At 39.5% G+C, this 24,127-nt stretch overlaps 1 protein-coding gene across 4 annotated transcripts in view; it reads right to left on the bottom strand.

Annotated features, from left to right (window-relative positions):
* The window catches only part of PPP2R2C (protein phosphatase 2 regulatory subunit Bgamma), a 189,129-nt gene extending 168,369 nt beyond the window's left edge, over nt 1-20,760 (bottom strand). For 3 of the 4 annotated variants that reach the window (XM_064711752.1, XM_064711749.1, XM_064711753.1), the window contains exons 1-2: nt 20,543-20,591; nt 20,279-20,359 (exon numbers count right to left, since the gene is read on the bottom strand). Coding sequence is in view for 1 of the 4 variants with exons in the window: in XM_064711746.1 (XP_064567816.1) it covers nt 20,279-20,359; nt 20,543-20,558 (97 nt within the window). In the remaining 3 variants the exon portion in view is untranslated. Of the gene's footprint in view, nt 1-20,278; nt 20,360-20,542 lie in introns of all 4 variants that reach the window. The other variant, XM_064711746.1, reaches the window with a different exon arrangement.
* Between the last annotated feature and the right edge of the window lie 3,367 nt (nt 20,761-24,127).

Below are 24,127 nucleotides of genomic sequence, written 5' to 3'. Positions count from 1 at the left end.
CACCTTCTGTAAGACCTCTACCACTGAAAGTGTACTTCCACAGCTCTTGGAATAAAGAAAAGAAACAATGTTGATAGTTGAGCAGAATCAGGCATTTAAGAAAATTACTACATGACAACATGGAAAAAAGAAGTGGCTACAGGCACAGTTCTAACCATCTTAAATAAAGAATGAAAAAGATGGAGAAATAAAAAAAAAAAAGGTAAGATTCTAGAAAAATATTTATATAATTCAGAAGATAAATGCTTTGAGGAATTCAAAATTCTAACAGCATATGTGAACAAAAAACAAATGCTTTATCAAAAGGTATTTGTAGAAGATCAAACTTTTGCTGATTAAGACATTGTAAAAATGACATTTTAATTATCTGTTTGTATCTACAGGACTGGAATAATAACCAGTTTAAATCCTGCACATCTGTTGCTGTATTTTCTCAGTATTTCAAGGACACAGACTTTAACCTTACTCCATACTGGCCACCTACCAGATTTTCCTTCTATACATGACATGTTGTTACTCTGCTAAAAGGCAAATTACTGGGCCTGATCTCAGACAAACAGTCCCACACCATGTGAGGAACTGCACCAGAGCGGGGTGGCAGAGGGGCCAGCACAACCACGCAGTTTGTCCCGCGCTCGGAGCCGCTCGCGCCGTGTCACACTCCAGCCACCCCAGCTCCCTCCCCATCAGCACATCCCATAATTAAATCCATGACATGCCTGGCACGTTAGGAGTCATCTGAGCTGCAGCAATCAGAATTCCCGTTTGAATAACGTAAATCACCATAATGTAACCTCAGCCCCCTCTCTACACTCACAGCACAACCAGCCCTTCCTTCCCCGGCGCTCTCTCGCTGACCCCTGGGACTGCAGGCAGTGCTGACCATCCACTGACAGCTCTGCCGATGGGAGATGACAGACTCAGCCATAAAAATACAACAAATAACCCTCCTGGTTTTATTACTTGTCATCTACTGGATGTATTAAAAAAAAATCCTGAGCAAATCTCCTCTGGGAGGATTTGAAAAGCTGTGACTTAGCAGACGTTTCAGGATTTTCAGAAAGGAGAGGTATCTGTGTTCTATATCCCCAAATCCCACCTGCAAGAGGGGAACAAAGCCAGCAGCTACGACTTCATGGTTTCAAGCAATACTTTACAACTGATCCCTGTAGAAAAACAGCTATCACCTCATCAGCAAAAATTGATATGAAAAGTCACATTTCTGCTCTTCCTGAAGTCAATGAAAGTTTTACTGTAGTATTCAGTAGATTCTAAATTGAGTCCCATTAGGATAGAATTCATTTTTTAATGATTTTCTCATCTTCTTAAAAAGAGCAAAGTAACTGCATTTTAAAATATTAATTATTATCACCTGCAGACAATTACAGTAAAGCCTTGTGACTTTGTAACAACGATAGAGACACTTGATGAGATTTTCTGATTTTGCAAATCAACCAACTGAAAAAACACAATAGGAAAGCAACACAAATTTACTAAGTTTAGTTAAAATTGTTTATACCACTTCATAATCTATTAGTCAATCTGATATATTGCATCTTAGTTTTCAGATCCCTCACTTGCATTCCTGGATGTATTAAGCATCATTACTGCAAAATGATACTTAAGGGTAAGAATACACAGGAAGTATGACAGTATCCTGAACCTAGTAATAAGTTTTATTTCTCGCCAAATCCACAGATTCCTTGCTATATTTCATTTTGCAGCTAATTAGAACTCCAATGCCACAAGAATGTCGCAGCAGCTAAACTTTCACAAATTTTATTTTTTTAACTTTAAATACTACATATAATTATTATTTTATAGATATTGTTATTATTATTATTATTGTTAAATATAGTTTCCTAGTGAAATATGGCTTCTGAATTTGACTTTATTTTTCACAACTACTGCTTTAAGGCTAATACCCTATAAAATTATGACATAACATAATTACATTTGAAATCTGTGAAAATTATATCCTTTTCATTTAATTTTGTCTTTTATAGCAACTTGTATTTATCCAAAACATTCAGTCCCTTTCATTTTAATTTTCTATGTTCACACAATTGTTTTTCTGCACTTGTACATACCCTTGAAGCAGCTAAAGGTAACTGGGAAAAAGACGCCAAAACATTATTTTTTTAATTATCAAGAGACTATGATAAGATACAGCTTATTTTCTTAATGTACTCTTTTTCATGCTAAATATAAAGCAAGCCATTTTCATCCAAAGCTATTTTTTATTTTCTGTAGTTTTTTTTTTAATTTTGTTTTTTTTTTTTTTCTGTAGTTACATGAAGTCTCTCCTTCTCCCTCATACACATAATTCTTAAAAAGTTATTTGCCAGCAGTGCAAATGCAAATAACCAGAAATTTAAAACTGCAGCATGTAACTTGATGACAGCCACATGCTGGGATCACCAAAATTTTAACCTTACTTTACTCAACACTCTAAAAGGATATAACTCACTTAATGTCATACCTGTAGTTGTCTTGTTTTCTCCATACTACTCATTCTGTGGCCCAATCCTTTATATTTTCTATAGTTTATAGCTTTCTGTACAGGATTTCTACTGACCAAGTGCAAGAGGGCCTAACCAGCAATTCAGCATCCCAACCTAGATACCTAAAAACCAAAACCACACAATTAGGGACAGCACATTATAAAATGCACTGCTTCTTACCTTGCACATAAACCTCACCACAGGGAAGGAGATTCCAGCTCTCCAGAATGCTAACAACATGTCTTCCAATTTTTGCAATAGATCAGACACGGCTCATAGAACAGTACTCTGCATTTCACTACTCTGATTCATCTGCTCAACCGGGTGAAAATTAAACCAGCATCATAATATAATTATTATACTACAATGCAAACATGTCAGGCATTTAAATAAGGCTCCACAGGCAATTGCACACTTCAGATGGCAATTTGGAAGTGATTCTGAGGTTTTCAAAGGTAAAAAAAATTCCAAGTTCTTAAAAAAAGGAAACATATTCCATTACATGACAGGAAACTTATACCTTCACAGATTTTACAGTCATAAGGTCTACTGGAAAATTCCCTGCTTCTTGAACCAAGTAGGTCACTATTTGCTCTAGAAACTTACCAGTCTGTGCTTTTAATGAAGAGCTGGTTGAAAAGCACACACCAAAACTCCCTTGGTGGAGTACAGCTTCCCTGCCAATGCCAGCAATGATGCCAGACAGCCTTCTGGCACCAGAAGTGAAGCAATTCTCCAGTAAGCTGTGTTACTGTCTAGGCCCTGCAGGAGACTCATCTCCATGCCTCTCCTCCCCTCCTCATAATGCCTCTTCCCATGTTTCCACCTCGTTCCCAATCTCTGTTCAGGCAGCTTCAGCATGTCACTGTGATTGCCAGGTACTACCAGTGTCCTCCACACACTCAGAGTTCTGATTTCCTGTGCACCTGAGCTCCACAGAGCCAGAACCTCCGCCAGTTCCTTCAAGCCCAGCCTCCTTTTCCAAGGTACTCTGGATGGCCAGCACCTGCTCTAGGCCAAATCAAACAGTGATTCCTCCTCTACTCAGCCCCTTTCCAGCAGACAGAGAATGCAATTCAAAGAAAAGAACAGAAAACTGTAATATTTCAACACCAAAAAACATCTCTTATTTCAATCAGACAAGAAGTGCAATTACACAAAGGTCAATTCAGCTTTGCATCAGGGTACAATCCCTATATGCTGAGATGACAGAAAAGGGGGGAAAAATTCTATCAACCCATTTCTACCAACACTTACATGAGATTATTTAAACAATCATTTTTCAGAAGTTTATAAATTGGTCAAAGAAGAGTAGGTATTCACAGGGACAGTCAAAGACACTCTTCAATATAGTCAAATTGATTATATTCACCTTGTCAATTTGAAGTTCCTCCTTCAATGGATGCAAATACTAGAGCTTTTTCAAGGAGAGGTTGATGGAATTCTTTCTTTTTCTAATGGGCAAAAGGATACCAGGAATTTTCTTGTGAAGCTTAGGGTCAAAGCTAAATTGGCAGTTTTAACTAGATTTTTCTGTGAAAAATCAGCCTGAAGCCAATCCATAGGAAAAAAACCTGTTAGGCTCTATGGTTAGGAGTTTGTCAAAGTTGGAAACTAGAAATACAATCCTGCAAAAGGAACTGTATTACCTTCAATAAGAGAGAACGGTCAATTTCTATCAGAGTTTAAAAACACAATTCAAATATATTTGTGGTAATTTTGACAGGATGTTCAAAGAAATGTTTGCAGATAAATGGAAAATACTGAAAACACTTTAAAAATTAAACTGAAAAATTTTAAAAATTGCCTCTTTCCAGCTCACTGTAATTGACAAGGATACCTATTTTCAAATGAAGAGAAAGGACAAAAATCTTTAACATATGGCACAGTATATTCTACATACCAACCCTCCATCTACTAAGAGTGACTAACATATTTAACATCAAATTCTATCTCATAGCTAACAGCCCATGATGCAAGCAGATGGTTTTAATCCCACCAAGGAAATTTTATTCTCCTTTGAGAACTGTGAGGTGACACGGCCATCCACTTGCATCAAAGTCCTGTGTTCCATTAGGAAATCTGTATCTCCGGGGACACATGCACACAGAGGAAGTGACATGCTGGAGGAAAAACACCTGCATAAGTAGAGTTATACCAGCTTTCTCCTCTGATGGCAGTAAGTGTTGAAACTATGACCTTGTTCCCAACACCAGGCCCTTTTGCCACTACACAAAAGCAATTTCCCTTATAAGGCTTTTTGTCCCACAGGACCCCCATCACCTCAAAACAAATTTAGCTTCTCATGATTACCAGCAATCCCTGGCAGTATTGACTGCACATTTCTCTTCCCTGGGCCTGTATGCACAGTAATTAATTATATAAAATAACTGCATCTAGTCATCCAGCAACAGTTATTGATCAGCTTGTAATGAACACAAATGTAAACTTGGTGTTTACACAAAACTGTGTCTATTTATGTATTTCTATTTACTACAAATAGATCAATTTCAAGTGTAACATTTTGCTGTTTTCCAGTTATCTCAAATCATCCCTCTGCAGTTCTTAGTTTCCACTGAAGTTTGCTATAACTCATTCACTTCAAATACTAAAACCACAACTACTTCATGTAAGAGGACAGAAAGAAGAAAACAAAAGCATCCTTGTAACTATTCACACCATAGAGAAGCTATATTACCTATATACAATGGAAAAAGAAATGTTTTAAGGATGTTGATGGAAGCTTATGATCACAACAAAGCTCTTACCCAAAACCTACACCCAGAGTATTCATCATCTTGTTTCAGCAGGACATACAGCCTTATGAATCAAGTTTTATCCAGGACTCCACTCAAACACCAGGACACTACCTGCTCCTTGAAGAAATGCCATGATTCACAATTCCCAGTCCCCTTCCTCAATTCATAGAATTTAGACACAGTGAAGTCACTGTGGAAAGACTAGACCAACTCTTGATCAGACAGCAGACAGAATTTAATTAATCTTCATGTGTTTACCTAGTAAGAAATTGTTAAGCCACTGTGAATGTTTTAATTTTCAGATGGAGTTCAAATTTCAGGTTATAAATTCTTACACAAGAAAACCTGCATTTCATACACACAAACTATTTTAGACACGTGTACAGTACAGTGTGCAGTTCCGAACTAGCTTTTCAACACAATTAAACAGAACAATAAAGCTCTGGGAAGGCACTGGGCTGCAGAGTGAATTCCCCTAACCCTGGCTTTGAGGTAGGCAGGGATGGTCCCTATAGGACTCTGCTGAGCAGAGATAACAGGCACTGTCAAAACAGGCTTCCTAGAGCAGATTGCCTAACAATCTGGGAAGGGCAGGATCCAAAGATTTCCCAAGGAGAACATTTTCACATCCTATCAGCCTTTCAGCTCTGCCCAGACTGTCCATAAAAAGGCTCATATAGCAGGCTAAGAAGTGATGGAGGGCTGAGAAAAATCAGTCTGGTAGAAACTAGATGAAGTCTAAATTAATTTTTTTGTAGTTTACTGAAGAGAAACTCTTACTATGAACCTTCTTTTTCTTGTGTCATTTCCTTTTTTACCATTTATTTTAAATGACAGGTGAGATACAATGATTTTATTCCATATAAATTATGAGGTATTAGCATATGCCACAGTCAAAGGGAATTTTTATAGAAATAATCATGAATACTCAATCCAGCTTACAGATATAATAATCACCCATGGAAATGGGACTTAATATGCCAATATTCAGACATCATCGTCTCTCTCTCCACTGGCCATATCTGAAAGGTTAAGAAAGTTCATATAGATATTTCAGCCAACCAGTTTCTGGAAATCCTGTAGATACTATTTACAAACATTTGCTGTGCTCATTAAGTACTATAATTGAAATATTTACATTTTCCTCATTAAAAATATAAATTCAAAACAAGTACTCTTCCACCTCTTCACCAACCGTGATAATAACTAAACATGTCTAAGATGACCAAATCAGGAGACTTAGCAGGCAAACAAAGAAACTAAAAGTACCCTATAAGATATTGAAAATAAATATATTCCATATGCTTTGGGATATTTTATCATGGAGCCTTAAGGGACAGATGAAGCTGAATAGCAAGATGCATGGCTACATGCAGGTAAATATCTGATTTATTTATCCTTGGTAGGCAAACAAGTAGATCCCATTAGCTGCAGGTTTAGTAATAGGGGTGAACAAAGAGAAAAAATAGAGTTAGATAAGGAAGTAGACCAGATTATGTTTCACATTCAATATTACTCCCTTAAAAATAAAAGTCAACAGAAAGACAGATAGCAGAGTAATCAACTGTACATTACAAGAAAGGAAAAAGATACACTAATCCAAATGGCCTCTATTCCATTTCTTCATTTCTGCACTGTTTCAAAAAATACAGATTTTAATTCTAAGAGATATAAAATGTGAATGTAAATACTTCTGGAAATTAAAATTTATGGCTCTCCTAGCAACTGTGTCTCATAAACTTGCATGCATGCAGTATTCTGCATGGTATTTGGTGTGAGCTTTTGTGCTTTCACAGCAACGAGGCTGAATTATGGTTGCTGTGGGAACTATATCTTTGAATTTCTTGACTTGTGCTCACATCTGAACTCAAATGTTACATTTACATAGGTAAGCATTTGCTGGTGGAAAAGGAATCTATGTGAATGGTTACACACTTCAGTATTTTACCAAAGAAACCACACAGCTCTGTGTCTGGAGAAGTATAGAGCTCCAATCACTCACAATGCATACACAAAAAGTAAAATAGAGACACATAAAACCTGGCAGTCAAAAGTGCAGGGTACCTATAGAAACAGAATTATGGGATGATGTCACTGAAAGTTTGGGGTTTGCAATCCTCCTTCAATCGTGCAGCTTTTTAACCACAGGGTTTGAATACATGCTTTCTTTCAACCATTTGATGAGAGGATACAGAGAGAGAGAGGGAGAGAGGGAGAGAAAGACACAGAGGATGCACAGTTGTCAGATGCTTTGGAGCTTTGTAAGTGAGTGATCTTTGCAAGTGCAAGGGGGTCAGTTCTGCCCAGGTCAGCATTGCCCAGCCCCAACAGCACAGGCTTTGCTCTGGGTACTTTCTGAACCTGCAGCTAAAGCAAGCAATGACTACACAGTTCTAACATTTGATGCGTAATATAGGTCACAAGCTGCTCTAGAGACTCAGCACAGGGGGGAAAACAGAGAGACAGATCTTGTTTCTAGAAATGTTCTCTAGCAGAGGTGATTTGTCTTATTGCAGAATCAAGATTAAACCTTGAGATCTGTTTTCTTGACACAAAATATTCTATTCCTCCATGGATACATTTTATGATTTGACATCATCAAGAAAAGAGAAGTCAAGTCCTTCAACAAAGCTCTGTGCATTTCTGGAATTATCACTGAACAATTATGCCTCTAAAGTCATCAGACTAGGAATCAGAAACACCATGTTAATATTGCAATATTCTTAAATTGAAATAAATTTCAATGCACAGTTGATACTTCCACAAGTCAACACAGGTTTCATGCTTTAAGGAAGATTTTTGATTAATGTGGAGGCGCATGAGGAGAGGGAGAAATGAAAAAGCAACATAAAATCACAGATTCAGAGGCATGGTATCACCTTTCTGAAGAAACACCAGTGCACAGCTACACTCTCAATGCACTCAGCAGACTCTCAAGGTCCCTCTAGATTTCACTTGGGAAAGGTGGACATTCCACTAGGGCAAGTATGCTTAGGGAGAAAAAACTAAACCCAGAAAAAGCAATCAAACTGAAATATAGCTGTGATGCCTTAGTTTAGAAGAGAGGAATCAGCTCACACTGAAATTAACAGACTTTAAGAGAAAAAATTAAAAAAAAAAAACTGCATAAAAAGCTCAAGGGAAAAAACCCCCACAATTTTAACATGTAGCACATGAAAAATAAGAATTCTTCTTACTTTAAAATTATTACATCTATTTTGTATACCATTACAAAGACACCAAGTTAGTGCTTCTTGCAAATGAATGCAATCTGAAGCATGGGGTATTTCCACAATAAACAATCAATTTCAAAGCAGAGTTTACAATGTTAACACAAGAACTTACCAGAGAAACTTAAAAAATAAGAGTTATCTGACAAACAAAACCATATATTGACGAAAACTAGTCTATATTAAAAATTTCAAAGATCATGAAGATTACTCAGTAAGTCAGATTTAACAAGAAACCATCAAGTCTTGCAAGGATAACACTTCTACTTTGCATCTTTGAGTCTAGTCATAACACAGAAGTTTATTCTGGGTATAAAGAGAAAGAATATTAATATCATTTGTATCCCCCAAAGAAACTTGGTGATTTTCATTTCAGGATCTCAAGATCACTAAATACAGTAATTAGTTATAGTAGTCATGTGAAGTGGAAAGGCCCATCACTAACAATGCAGCCATGCTGAAGAGTTTCAGAACTCACTTTTGAATGACACGTGCCCTCTCTATGAATGGAATGTCAAATCAACAGCCCCTGTTAGTGTCTAGACATAACTGTGTTTGAATTGAAAACATCAGCATTAACTGCAATACCAAAATGGTCCCAACTAAAATAATGGAACTGTCTCTTGCACCATACTTCTGCATATTTTGTAAAAATTACACAATACAATAGGTGGAGAAAGATTTATGAGGTTAACATTTTGCATATTCCTGCAATCAGCCCAACTGTCAACTCTATTCATTGTGACATGAGCCACTACAAAATGTGCTTACAAATAAACATTACCAGAACATCTGAGGAATGTATGCATACTGAAAAGAAATTGTATTTGATGGAAGACTTTAAAACTTACAAAAAGGCCATCGGTTTTTTGAACAAAAATACAAATATTTTTAAATATTATATATTTCAACTGCAATAGCCATGTGCAAAATATTAGGTTTATAGAAAACCACTATTTATTTATGTACCTATTCCAAAGCCTCCTGGAGAAAAAGTCAAACACATCTACACTGATCTTATAGAATTATCTTTTTATTTTTATATTAACCCTGCATGGATGTAAGAAAAAAGTGTATGTATGTACATCTGTGAGCATGTAAAAAATATAGAAATTTCAAAATTATTTTACAAAATAACTAAAAATAAGCCACAGAGTTCTTCATGTTGGCACATTCCAATATTAGAATGATATGCACAACTTCACAATGTAATGTCTAAACTGTCTAACAGAGCAGCTTGCATATGTAATCTGAAGGCCACATGATGATACCACATAGAGGTATGAATGGAATCCAGTGGTAACTTCTATGAAAGCATTCATATTTATAGATTTACTAATTGGAAATATGAAGTAAGTGAACAGCAGGATACTACCACATGCAGGAATATTCAAGGTTGATAACAAAGGAAATGCTCCATTCTCACTCTTCACTGGAACCACAAGGACTTTTACTGTCCTGTACTTACCTCCAGAAAGAGAATCACAGGATCTCTTAGGCTGGAAGACACCCTTAAGATCATCCAGTCCACTACTAACACCCCACTGCCAAGTCCTCCACTAAACCACATCCTACTGGCACATCTAGATATCTTCAGCAATGGTGACTCCACCACTTCCCCGGCAGCCTGTTCCAATGCCTGTACACCCTTTCAGTAAAAAAAAAAATCATACTATCCAATCTAAACATTCTCTGGTGCATCTTGAGGCCATTTTGCTTGTCCTATCACTTGTTACTTGGCAGAAGAGACCAATTCCCGCCTCTCTGCAATCTCCTCTCAGGTAGCTGTAGAGAGCAATAAGGTCCACCCTGAGCCTCCTCTTCCCCAGGCTAAACAACCCCTGCTCCCTCAGCAACCCTCCACAAGATTTGTGCTCCAGACTCTTCATCAGCCTAATTTCCCTTCTCTGAACATGTTCCAGCTCCTCAAAATTTGCACAAAATATAACCACAAACATATCATCAACACAGTGCTGTATTCACTCTTCTCCATAAGAAACAAATAAAAGCTTTCTAATACTGAGTATCTTCTAAAGCTTCTAATGACAAAAAGACCCAAGGAATATATTAGGCAGCTGGAAAAAAAGTCCCACCTGTTTCTCAATACTCCAGTTACCTCAATCACATCACTGCATCAGTTTTTAACACAAAATGACTAACAATGAATCTGAAGATACAATAGCTGTGATAAGATCTATCATTACAAGTAGCAACGTAGGATTCCACCCACCAATATCAGAACCTAGGTTAAATCATGCACTTGAAAATATGCTCAGGATGCTCAGGAAGTCTGGTCTCCTTCCTGACCATAAGTTCAAGTATGTGTTTTAATGCCTTCTCCCAGTACCTCATTGTCCTTTTGTTTTATAACCCACAAATTACAGATAGAATCATTATAAATTGCTCTGCAGTGCTAAAAAAAAAAGCGCATTAGAAGCACATTGAAGTGTGCACATTGGTTTTGCTATTTTACATATATATTGCTATTTTCAAAATACCAGTTGTATATTCTTACTGTGACAGAAAAGCCACTCCTTACACAGAAAAAAACTACAATGATTCAGAAGCCATGTCTATCTCACATGAGGAAGGCCAGCCACCACAAAGTTCTTTCCTGCATGCTACAGAAAACATCTCTAAAAAATCCATGGTGGGCTAGTCAGAAACATCTGTGTTTAAAAAGACTTTGCATATTAAGTAAAAAGGGCCACATTCATCATGTCAACCAAAGGTTTTAGCACGGTATTCAAGCAGAATGTTTAAAAACATACACTGAACTCATACTGAAAAATGAAGGAAATTAAAGCATTAAGTCTCTAATGCTGTCCTTAGAAATCAGCAAACTATGAACTGAGTGACCAAAAAAGCATCACATGAAACCCCTGGAGTCAGTCTTAAAATTAAAAAATAAAAAAAATTCCATGATGGGGGGTTAAAAGAGACTTTGCTAAGTTCCAAACTGCTAGAAATTTATGTGGCAGCTCCCTCTTCTGGATCACCAAACTCTGACAATTCAGCTGAGATGGCAACATCTAGAATTTCACTTGTAAATAACATATTTTCACTGTTGGTGGGTTTTTATATACCATTAGGCAATCACACAAAGACTTCTGGGCCATTGCCCATTATTTTGAATTAGTTTATATTCAAGCAGCACACTGTGAGGAAAAGGTAGTTGAAAATACCTGAAAAGTTTGAAATACTTTTGGAATTTTCTCATCAGACAATAAAAATATGCAGGGAAAAAAAACTATATTGACTTTTGCTTTCAATCTCTCAGAATTTTACTAACAAATTGCATTTTACAGAAAAGAACTGATTAATGAGAATATTACAATTCAAACTGTGTGGCCTGCAGTATGACTTCTGAATCCATATTTGCAGAAGTTAGGTGTCTGGGCTGAAACAGAAGAATCTGATCTTGAAATTTCATTCAGCTTTGACAGGTTCATACATAAAAAAATCCTTGTACAGTAGAAAAAACTTACCTGTGCATCAGCTCTTCAGACAGTCTGCAAGACAGCTTGGGCAATTTCTGCAAACATTTCTAAACTGGAATTGGGAAAATCAGAAAATCGGTACTCCCTGCCCCTATATAAAATTAATCTCCATAAAGGTACCCTGGATTTCTGACTTGACCTATAATTGAAGAGGAGGCCTTGTGAAGACCTGGTGATTTTTATGTATCTCAGCTGGAACCACAGGCAATTCTATACTCTCTAGATTGTCCATCACTATTCAAGCTGAATGGCAATGTTTGACTTAAATATAAAAAATTACTCTAAATGGAAAATTTACAGATCAAATGAAATCCCTGTTTACTTCATCAGTTTAATTATTGATAACAAAATCATTACCTGAATTAAATTATTGAGTGTTTAATGCAGAAGAGGGTGCATAAAAGATGCCCTTGTTAAATTCTGGACCAGGTAACTTGAAAGCATGATTTTTGACTTGCTAATAATTGCATCATCAGGCCCACAACAGTGTGACTTCATCTTTCATGAGATATATGAGGCACACTGAGTGCCTCCTAAAGTATATGGCAAACTGAAATACCAAGGAAATTTTCGTCATTCAAGCATGAATAAAACTAAAATTGCCAGGAGTTATTTGGATGGAACTGAAGGGATCATATAAAATGGAAAGCCTTATGGACCTGGAAAGAGTGAGAGAGGGAAAAGAGCTCAGATTTGCTATGCAGGCACCTGCTGCAAATGGCAGACTTTCAATGACACAAAGGAGAGACATCTTTGTCACACTGCACAACAGTCAGTGGGCTGAAACCACCCAAAATTCCCTTGGTGGAGGGGAGAGTTACAGAAAACAAAGGAAAAATAAAACAAACAGAACCCAGAAAATCCAAGCAGGTATGTAGAGGGGCAGCCTGGAAAGCAGTGCTCCACTAGACCTGCTGCTTACAAGCAGAGATGGTTTGGTGAGAGATGGGGTGGTCAGAGGCCATCTTGGGTATAGTGACCACTAAATGATAAAAAGTTTTGGATTCTTGGTGAAATCAGGGAGATGATCAACAAAACCTCCAGCCAGCAGGAGCAGAGCAGTGACTGAGCCCCTGCACTCAGACTGTTCCCCTGTACTGGTGCGGTCAGACCTCAAGCTCTGTCTCCTGCTCTGGGCCCCTCACTGCAAGAGAGACACTGAGGTGCTGAACTGAGTCCAGCAGTCTCCCTTCCCCAGAGAAGGGAAACAGAGCTGCTGAAGCATCTGGAGAGTGAATCTTAGGAGGAGTGGCTGAGGGAGCTGAGTGTGTTTAGCCTGGAGAACAGGAAAAAACTACCCAAAAGGAGGTTGTAGCCAGGTGGAGTCAGTCTCTTCCCCTAGGTAACAAGGGACAGGACAAGAGGAAATGGCCTCAAGACACACCAGGGGAGGTCCATGTGGAGATTAATAGTTCAGATGAAGAAAGAACAGAGAAAATTTCTCCCAGGCTGAGCCTGGGAATCTTCGAAGAAACAATATAAACAATTATTATCTTTCTGTAACCACTGTTTATAGTTATAGTTCTTCACAGTGTACTATTTATAGCCACCAATAGTGTGAAATGTTTCTACTTTGAGACCAATTAAGTATCACATAAGCAAGTCACATTATAAAAGACCTGCTACTTTCAGTAAAGTTAGCCTTCTGATCCATCTGAAGACTGGAGTCTTTCCTTCCATCCCAAACTCAACAACATCAGGTCCAGACTGGACATCAAGAAAAATTTCTTCACTGAAAGAGTGATTAAGCATTGGTATGGGTTGCCCGGAGAAGTGGTGGCATCACCATCACTGCCAATATTCAAGAAAGGACTGGATGGGGAATTTAGTGCTATGGTTTAGCTAACAAGGTTATGTTTGGTCAAAGGTTGGACTCAATCAAATTATAGGTCATTTTTAACCTAAACAAGTCTGCCAGTCTATGGCTAGAAAGCAAAAAGGCAACTGGGTGAAGACCACATTCTGGAAACTGAGAGGATGAAGGCTGCAACTTATGGCATTCAAGATCCAGAGAATTAAAGAATTACAGAATTTTAGAGGAGTGTGTGAAGTCCTTGAAAAAGGAAAATCTGAAAGCCTGGTTAAAAAAAAGTCTTAGCCTGTTTTTCAAGCTTAATCCAAACAGCAATACCACTTTTCAGGTTACTGAACAGGAGCTAATGTCTTTGGTCAGACATTTGCAAAATAAAATAATTAACAAGTATTTGTTTTATGGTCAAATGACATTTAATGACTCTTAGGAGAAAACACACTCTAGCACTCATAATAAGTTCAAATGGAAACACTATGTAGGCCAGGATTTTATGAATCATTGTAATTAAATCATCTTAATGTACTTTAAAAAATTAATTTATTCCATAAATTCAAACCAGCTCTTAATCAAAACACCAAAATAGGAAACAACAAATAAAAAATGTAAATAAATCACTCACCTTTTCCTTTTCATAACAAGTACATGTACTTTCCAGTATTTTATTGTCAGTCTTTTTTATAATAGTCTACAGAAATACCTGAATTAAAGATTTTTACAAAACCTATGCCATGTATAAACCACATATTAAAATATCACAAATGGACCACTGTAGAAAATATCACTAGAAGTAAAGCTATCATAAATACAATTTCAACATATCCTAACTCTTCCTCTTTGCCTATCACGTTGAATTTTTCATATTGAAACTCAATGTCAGATTGTGCAGGAACAACTAGAAGTATAATCAAATACCCACATTTTCTTGTAATGAGTCATTTACCAGGTCTGGTCTTACAGAATCACATTCAACATTATAATGGGAATAAATTATGATGATACCACTTCAAACAGAAGCCCTTTCCCTGTGCTGCAGCAGCTCTCTGACATCAGTGATAGTTAACCAACCAAATACCAATACAAGTCAGTGCAAAATAAAGGAGGGATGAAACAGGGACTTGCTGAATGAATAAACAGGAGTGTTTATTCAGGTAGGACTGGAACTGTATTATCCATGTACATGGCACCAGAGGGGCTATCAGGATACACACAGCCTTGTGACACACTTTACAGCAATGTAGGGACACTGGCAGCATCCTAAGCTGTTTAAAACTGGATGCGCACTTTGTGCCATGTCCCAGGTGACATGGAGGTGTTTAGTCATGGGTTGGACAAAATTTCAGAGGTCTTTCCCAACCTAATTGATACTGTGATTCTGTAAATGTGCACTGAGATGAGGCAAGGGGAGTATCAATCTTTCAAGCATTTTGATTTCCTTTGAATAAAAACAGAATAGTGGTCTGCAGAAAAATCACAGTTCAGCTCACTACATCTCAGTCATCAGTCACAGCCAGCAGGGCTTCATGAGAGGAAGGTCCTGCTTAGCAAACCTGATTCCCTTTTATGATAAAGTAACCCCCTTAGTTGATCAAGGGAAGCCAGTTGATGTCTTCTTTTTTCGGATTTCAGTAAAGCTTTCAACACTGCCTCTCACATGATCCTTTTGGACAAAATGTCCAGCACACAGCTGGATAAATACATCATGGGATGGCTGAGCAACTCATGGCTCATTGGTGGGGCATGATGGGGGGACATCAGACTGGGGACCTGTCACTGCTGCGGTTCCACAGGGCTCCATCCTTGTCCCCGTGCTCTTCAACATCTTCATAAATGATGTGGATGCAGGACTGAAGTGATACTGAGCAAGTTTGCAGATGATACAAAACTGGGAAGAGCTGCTGACTCCCTCAAAGGCAGGGATGCCCTGCAGAAGGACCTCAGCAAATGAGAGGGCTGGGCAATCACCAACTATGCAAAGGGAACATAAGGAAGTGCCAGATTCTGCACCTGGGATGGGCAACCCTGAATGTATACACATAGTGGGGAATGAGATGCTGGAGAGCAGTGCCAGGGAAAGGCACCTGGAGGCCTGGTCAACAGAAAGCTGAATACGAATCAGCAGTGCCCTGGCAGCCAAGAGGGCCAGCCCTGTCCTGGGGACATCAATAAATGCTCAGCATTGTCAGCCAGGAAAAGGAGGGGATTGTCTCACTCTGCTCTGCACTGGGGAGGCCTCACCTCGAGTGCTGAGAGCAGTTTGGGGCACTGTCATGTAAGAAAGATCTAAAGGTATTAGAAAGCCTCCGAAGGAGGGCAACAAAGATGGTGAAGGGCCTTTAGAGGAAGCTCTGTGAGGAGTGGCTGAGGTCACTTTGTCTGGTCAGCCAGGGGAAAAGGACACTGAGGGGAGACCTCACTGCAGGTACAGCTTCCTCATGAGGGGAAGAGGAAAGGCAGACACTGATCTCTTCTCTCTAGTAACACTGACAGGAACCCAGGGAATGGCCTGAAGTTGTATCAGGGGAGGTTGAAGTTGGATATTAGGGAAAGATTCCTCATCCAGATGGTGGTTGGGCACTTGAACAGGCTCTCCAGGGCAGTGCTCCAAGCCTGACGGAGTTCAGGAATTGTTTGGACAATGCTCCCAAGCACACACCGTGATTCTTGAGGATGTTGCTGCGCAGGGCCAGGAGTTGGACTCAGTGATCCTTGTGGGCCTCTTCCTTCCAACCTGGCATATTCTGTGATTCTGTGATCTCCAAACTGGACATCTGGAAGCCCAGTTCTGTAAAGCATACCATCCAACTAAGATGGAAATACAACATCCATTCATGGTGAAGATCCTTTGAAAGAAATCTTGGCAAACTGCGAAGTACTAGGAAAAGGACTGCTACCATGCCTTTTTGTAAAAGACTAAGGAAAAATAACTTATTTGGATCTACCACAAAAGGACTGGGACGTGAAAACATCTACCGATGAGACTTCCTATTTAATTAGACCTTGCTAATGAACACATGACTCACAAGAACATTACTTTAGTTGTAAGCCTGTGCAATCACATTGCTTTCTATTTCTATTGGTGAAATAATGGAAAAGACAGTATTGAACCAAATCCAGAGTTACTGTCTTTGATTGAAAACTGCAGTAAACAAAAAGCTATTGGAGATAAACCTGACAGTGATTAAACTCATATTAATCAGTTCACAAGTCTTCTAGTTCCTTAAAATGGCACACTGCTCAATTGTACTTTCACAACAAAACACTCTATTAACCGTCTTCTCAATAAATCTCACTTCAAATTACTCATAAATGAAAGAGAATGTTACAGCAGCATAAGGTAAGTAATAGGAAAGTTCACATTGAAATTCACAAGGCTAACAGATGCTAAAAGTGCTTTCAACCTCTCAAGAGCACAGTTACAAAATAGATGAAAAGAAAATTTACCAATCTCAAGTCTTTAATGAGGTAATTTTAAGAGTGCAAACTAAAAATATGATTTGTGACTGAATCTTTTCATTAAACATATTATCATTCATATCTAGAATAACAGAATGCCAGATTAGAATTCGCAGCCTAAAATACTTCAAACATGATTTAACTCACAGAGTTTACAAGAAGTTATTGTAATTTGGAGCTTAAAGCAAAGGCTCTAGATTAAGCAATCCTGATAACAGTCCAGTAGATCACTGGACACAGAGCAAAAGATTTGACTTTTTAGAAGTCCCATGTTGCTATCTGCTTAATAGTTAACATTCAGCTTCTAAAAAAAAAATCGCATCCTTAACTTCTATATTTCATTCTTGAAGCCTGTAAATGGATACACTAATATTGTTCTTCATACAGCTTTTGTGAGGCTGCACTTAGTGTGAGCAAAGTGCTTTGAGATTTTCAGCATGAATAAAATATATTTTGCACTTAGACGTTAATTATAGAAGTAGCAATATTTGAAATAGGATTTTGTTTCAAGACAGCAAGACTAAATCAAACATGATTATCTTGGCTTTGATTGTGATATTTCACTTACTATGCTCTATTTTCCTTGCATTTGAAATATGCAATTTTTCTTTTCTGTTATGTAAATGAATGTTTTTCATCTAACACATCTATTTTTGGGAAAAAAATAAGACAGAAGACTAAGGCTAAGACAGAAATGTTGCAGAACACAACTCTGAAGTCTGAGAGAGTACCACAAGGTCAATGCAAGCATTCAATAGCAAAAGCAGCAAGAGATGCCCAGAAGACAAGCTGAGCTTATAACATTAATATGCAAATGTTTAGATATCTATCTAGATATATAAATCACACTACAATATTGAATATAGATAAACTTGTCCTTCTGTCCATCAGCTAGGTCGACAATGCAGCTAACCAATGCAGCTGCAATTACAAGTTGTGGCCTTTCTGAAAAGTAAAAAGAACTGGGATAAAGAGAGAAAAGAAAGTCTGTGATGGGAGTCTAAGAAACAATCAATTTAAAACTAAATATTCTGTCTAGCTCTGTGTAACTTATTTTAGAGGCATACTTCAGCAAAAAAAAAGGTTTGGACTTTATCAAACAACACTGTCAAGCAAAAGAGATCAAGTCACTTGTCATCATGGACTTTTCTTTGAACGATTTTTCACTTCTGCAAAGTGGGCTGAATATATTGCTCTATGTGTTCCTAGATATGTGGCATTAATACCCAGCATGTACTCTGGAAAATACATGTCATATTTATATACAATATATATGTATATAAATGTATACATGTATTTATATACAATATATTAACATAAACATGGTTTACTACCTGCAGATGACTTTGATTCTACAGTTTTTGTGATCAAATTACATTGCTTCATCTTGTTTCCTGGTCTCAGAATTTCACATGTTTCCATGTTGAGTTAAGAGAAAAGATGTAAGATTCCTATTTAATTTGGGGAATAAAATTGGAACCCAAAAATTGGCAGCATTAAAGAGAACTGAAGTCAGGGTTAGCAAAGTAATTTTAAAAATATGCCCTGTGAAAAGAGATGACCCAATAAATCAAAGAAATAAAACACCTGTTGAGAAAAAACATTATCATCTCAAAGCAGTGCTGGAACACTGGTATTCACCCAGACAAATGAGGTTAAGAAGCATATTCTACTCATTCAAATCTTTAAATGAAAGTAAATGCCAACCTAAAGCTCATTATCAGCATTCTGTGATGCTTAAGAAATGCTGTCACTCACTCATTACACTCCCTCACACGGATATAATTTCCACCCCCATCTATCGTCATCACATCTGGTTTGATATGCAGTTTCACCCAAAAAATCACGTAGGCAAAAAAAAAAAAAAAATCACAACATCTTTTGATAAATGCTTTAGTATGCACTTGTGTGTAATTACACACATTCTTAAGTACACCTCAAAATATAAACCACCATGGAATAACTGGAAAGAAGAACTTAGTCCAAAACTTTGGGGAAGCTATAGCTTATTATTAGTACACTGTGGTTAAATAATTTCTCCAAACAGCAAAACACAAGACACAAAACTTCAATTCCCAAAGGATCACAGATAACAGCTGAAGAGACACCAAACAGGTAATCTTTCTGCCTGCCCCAAGGTAAGATCTGTAGCTTTATCTCTTCAATGTATGTTTGTGAAACAAACATTAAAAAGCCCAAATGAATGTGATTTTATTATCTACCTAATTCCTATCTTCCAGTGCTCCCCTGTTGTCAAGTTTTTCTTAATGTTGAACCTGAAGCCAATCTACTACAGCATGCCACCTTCCCCAGTATTGCAAAGATTTTCAGTCTAACTCAGCTTCTGATGCATTTTAACGTTTAGAAAGAGTAATAAATACACTCTTCTTAGAAAGCCATAACCCCAGCAGACCAAAAACATTGAGATGAGGTCTTAGTTCCACTTAGCTCACAGACAACAGCCACTGGAAGATGCTCATGGGCACAGCACAGTACACATCTGATATCCTGGAGAACACAGGTTCACTCCTAAATTTAGATACTCCGCATGTTCAAAACCATACACTGTTTGGTATGGCTGGTATGAGAGACTTTCCTGCCCTGACACCCCAAGACTGTTCTTCTGATCACAGAACATTAATAAATAAAACTTTCCAGGTGACTTCTTTCTTCGAAGTTAAGGAGTGAAAAAAGGCCAGAAAACTTTCCAGCCCACCTTGCACCAGCACCCACTGATGCCAAGGTCAAAAGGACTCATGCCACCTAAACTGCTACACGCAAAACGAACTTTTCCCACACAAAAAAAAGCCAAAGCAAAACCAGCCAAGGCACTTTCGCAAGGCCTGGGATACACAAACCACCGGCAGATATCCCTTTGCCCGCCCACCTCCACACCTGCCCTTGGGCACACGCCGGGGCGGCTGCCACGGTCTCTCCCAGCAGCGAGCCCCGTTTCTCCACACGCTGCCGGCCGGGACAGCGGGCGAGGGGACGCTTCCCCTCAGCATCCCGTACTCACCTTCAGAGACCTCGAACTCGGCCGCTCCATTGAGCTGGTACAGGCACCAGTCAGCCGCGCTCTCGCCCGGGGGGCCGCCGGCTGGGCAGGAGCAAAGGAAAGGCACAATCAGTCAGGGCACGGGGCCAGCGGAGGAAGGGACGAGGGAAAGTGGCGGCGAGGGGGAGAAGCAGAGAGCGGGGAGGAGAGATGGAGGGGGCTGAGAAGAGAACGGAGGGATGAGGGGACAGCGAGCACCGGGGGAAGGCGCGCGGTTCCAGATACCCTGTTTGTGGGACATGGGTGTTGCCCTCCGGAATGCGCCCACAGCTCTGAACTGTTCTTAGCTTTGCTCCCAGCGCCCGCGGCTCGGGGCGCCTCCTCCTCCTCCCAGCGGAGCGGGTGCAGGCAGCCGCCGCTGCCTCGGGGTGCTCGGGGAGCCGGGGGAGGGAGGACGGGAAGGAGGGAAGGCTCCGCCCGGAGCTCCCGGCGGAGGCGGTGCCGCCTCGCCAGCACCCGCCGCGCCCGGCAGCGCCAGCGCCGGCCCCGCCGGGCCCAGGAGGTGCGAGGGAGCCCGGGCAGACCCGGCCCCGCCGGGCCCGGGAGGTGCGAGGGAGCCCCGGCAGCGCCGGGCAGCAGCGGGGTCCGAGGCGAGCCCGGCCACGGCGGCTTTGGCGGGATGCGGTGCCCCAACCTGGCCCTGCCCCGGCCAGGACAGCCCTCCCTGCTGCCCGTCCCGTTTCCATGTGCCCTCCCGTCAGGTGCCGCCCGTGTCTGCGGTGCGGGCAGCCTGGAGAGCACGGGAGCGCATCCCGGCTGACCCCGAAGCCTGGACGCGCATTCCTGAGCGAGGACACCGCACCCCAGGCACCCACTGCCAGTGGCACCCACCTCCAGTGGCACCCACTGCTAGTGCCCTGCCACCACGGCTGCGTTCGTCCCATAACATTCACCTCAGTTCTCTTACCCTGGGCCACTTGGGCTATCTTACTGGTTAGAGCTACAAATGCCACATAAACTGTCAGGTTATATATGCGCTGCAAGGCTGGAGTGGTTTTCATCTGAGCCTCTGTGGATACACAAACTGTCTTTACAGCATCCCTGAGAGGTTAGTAAGAAAGCAAACCTGTTACCAAATAAGTCTAAAGGGCTCTTTGCCTTCAGTGGGAAATGGCAAATTATAAAACATTGAAACAGTCAGCTAGAGCAAATATATGTTAATAAATGCCTTTATTCTTAGAGACTTCCACCCAAAAAACATGTCAGGAGGGAAATGTAAAGGTGCATTAATTGTTTGTTCACCAGGTGACTTTCCTGATACCTAATTTAAGACAATTGTTACTGCCTAGCTTGTAGTTGGCAGCATCCTGCCTACGGTTTCTGTCTTATCAAGGTAACAGTGTCAGAAGCCCACGTATGGCACAGTTTGTGTCAAAAAGAGCAGCCACACTTCATATAGGCAAATGAGAAAAGCTTAAGAAAGAAGAAAGGAAGACTATAATCAAGTCAAGCTATGAGATTAGGAGCCAACAAGAAAGTAAAGTATTGACGTAGGCAGCTGTCATGGCATGATTACACTGGCTCCTCCATCTACCTTTTTGCTGTTTGTGAAACGGTGTGTAAGTGGCAGGGAAGAATTGGTTTTGGCATAAATTCCATCTAACATACCTACATTCACCCCTTTGTAGCCCCACATTTCACAGAGAAAAGCAAGGCACAATTTTTCCCAAGAATATTCTTATCATCTGCTGTGCCTGTGTTTGTGCTAAAGTAGAATGCAATATGGAGATTGTTTACCCAGAGTGAGGGTGTTTTGTTTCCTTGGCCTATCAGGGCCAAGCGTGTGTGTGTCAGGGCTGTCGGGTGACAGTCACGAGACTCAGAGTGTTGAGTGCAGAGTTGACTGCTTGACAGATTCAGTTTAGATGCAATGTAATATAATATAGAATAATATAGTATTATAAAGTAATTAATTAGTCTTCTGATAAGATGAAGTCTTCCTCATCATTTTCTCTCCCCCTCATCAGGGGCTCCCTGAAAATTCTATTTCCTTTCTTGCAGCAAGTAGACACCCTCCTGATACCTTCAGGTGTGTAAACTGAGGGCAGTTTGATTCACTTTTTCCTGATAAAAGTATTCTGTTTAAATATTTACATTCTTCTCCACTGCATCCAAGACAGTGGCACACTGCGGCCTCTGTGAAAGAATAAGGAGGACATTACAGTTTCTGAAGGAAATAGGTTTAAAACAGGAGTAACATTCAGCAAATATTCCCAGTTACTTTTAGAAACAAAGCAAAACACTTAAGCTTTCCTGGGAACTTCACCTAAATTACAAAGATAATAAATGCCTTCTGAGGTAAAAGCACCAGTTTGTTTAGATAGTGTGTGTATATATATCCTTAAGCCATATGCTTGCTGGATGTGCACTAACATTCCTGGAACTGAACAGGTTTATGCTGATGATTTGAGGGGAAAAAAATGTATTGTAGAGCTGTGTTAAAGTAAAGCTCCATCCAGCTGCTTATGTGCACTAACTTTCCCTAAAAATTACCTATTGACCTTGATTGCTCTTCATGACAATGGATTATAAAAAATAAAACTGATCTTAACATTCCAGTGTTAGCCTCTTCTTTTTGCATAAAACTGTAAGCCATATGAATTAGCAAACAAAGGCCCTGTTCTGGGAGAATCCATATTAGATTTAAGTTTTATGGAATGTGGCAATTTTATTGTGTTCAACTCATTACTACTGATCTGCATTTATTAATTTACATTTTATTTACTGACTTATATTTCATTCCTGACTTCAATCATTTACAAACTTTTTATGTTAAAAAAATATCACTGAGTTAGGTGTGTAAAGCAGTACATGTTTCTTTCTTTCTAAATGAGGAGGTCAATACAAATTGTGTGATCCTTTCTTACAGGTGTCTTGAATATTGAGGTGGTTTAATTTGCACCCAGGAGCCAGCTAGTCCAGAATGAATTAATCTTTTACTTTTATGAAAATCTGCAAATAGACACTACTAGGCTATTTGTGATTGCTTCCTTCAATCACAGAGGGATGACTGGTTTAACTGGGTTTGGGATCTAGTAATGCTAAATCCATACCAAACTTGAAGGTGGGAGCAATTACCCTCCTTCATGTGATGTTCTTTACTTTTGCACTGTTGGAAATGAGCGAGGACTTTGACAGGATATTTTACATCATTTCAGAATTGTAATGTTGTTAAAAGCATGTGATTTAGTCAAAAGAAAACTTAAGGAAGATAGTTGATCTATACTATGGTGTATGTTTTTTAAAGAATCAAAGTTTTAAATAGTAGTTTAATCTGTTTTGGCTTTCTATATCACAATGATTTAATAGGCAGAAAGTGGTGCAACTGCTTACAAAAAACTTCTGAGGAGACTGGACTATATTATACGACAATACTTTTTAGTTTAGGGTTGGATTTTTTCCTTTTTCACTAGAACTTTATGCGGTTTAAACAGAAATGTTTGCCTTTCCAGTTCTCAGCACAGGGTCGACCTGTTCCTAGCAGTGATAAAACAAGTGACAAAACCTATTTCAATGGGATCAGAAGGTCAACCACATAAAATTTAATCCTTCTTCAATTTCAAAACTTCAGAGATGCAGACAACAATCCGTAATGAAGTAGTATACTGTGAAATAAAGTACTCGCGCTCAATTCAAAGGAATTTCCAAAAAGCGAAATAGATTTATAGGTGTCCAAGGTGCAGAACTCAGCCTGTCCCTGGGCAGCGCAGTGCTATCGGAAATCCAGCTCGGGAATCAGGGGCTGATCAGGGGCTGCGTTTTCCCGCCCCCGCAGCGCCGCTCGGGGCTGAGGCGGAGCCACCCTCAGGC

The sequence above is a fragment of the Zonotrichia leucophrys genome, chromosome 4, assembly GCF_028769735.1.
Source record: "Zonotrichia leucophrys gambelii isolate GWCS_2022_RI chromosome 4, RI_Zleu_2.0, whole genome shotgun sequence".
Taxonomy (NCBI): Eukaryota; Metazoa; Chordata; class Aves; order Passeriformes; family Passerellidae; genus Zonotrichia; species Zonotrichia leucophrys.
The sequence above is the reverse complement of the archived record's forward strand: the minus strand, read 5'-3'. Positions and strand labels throughout refer to the sequence as shown.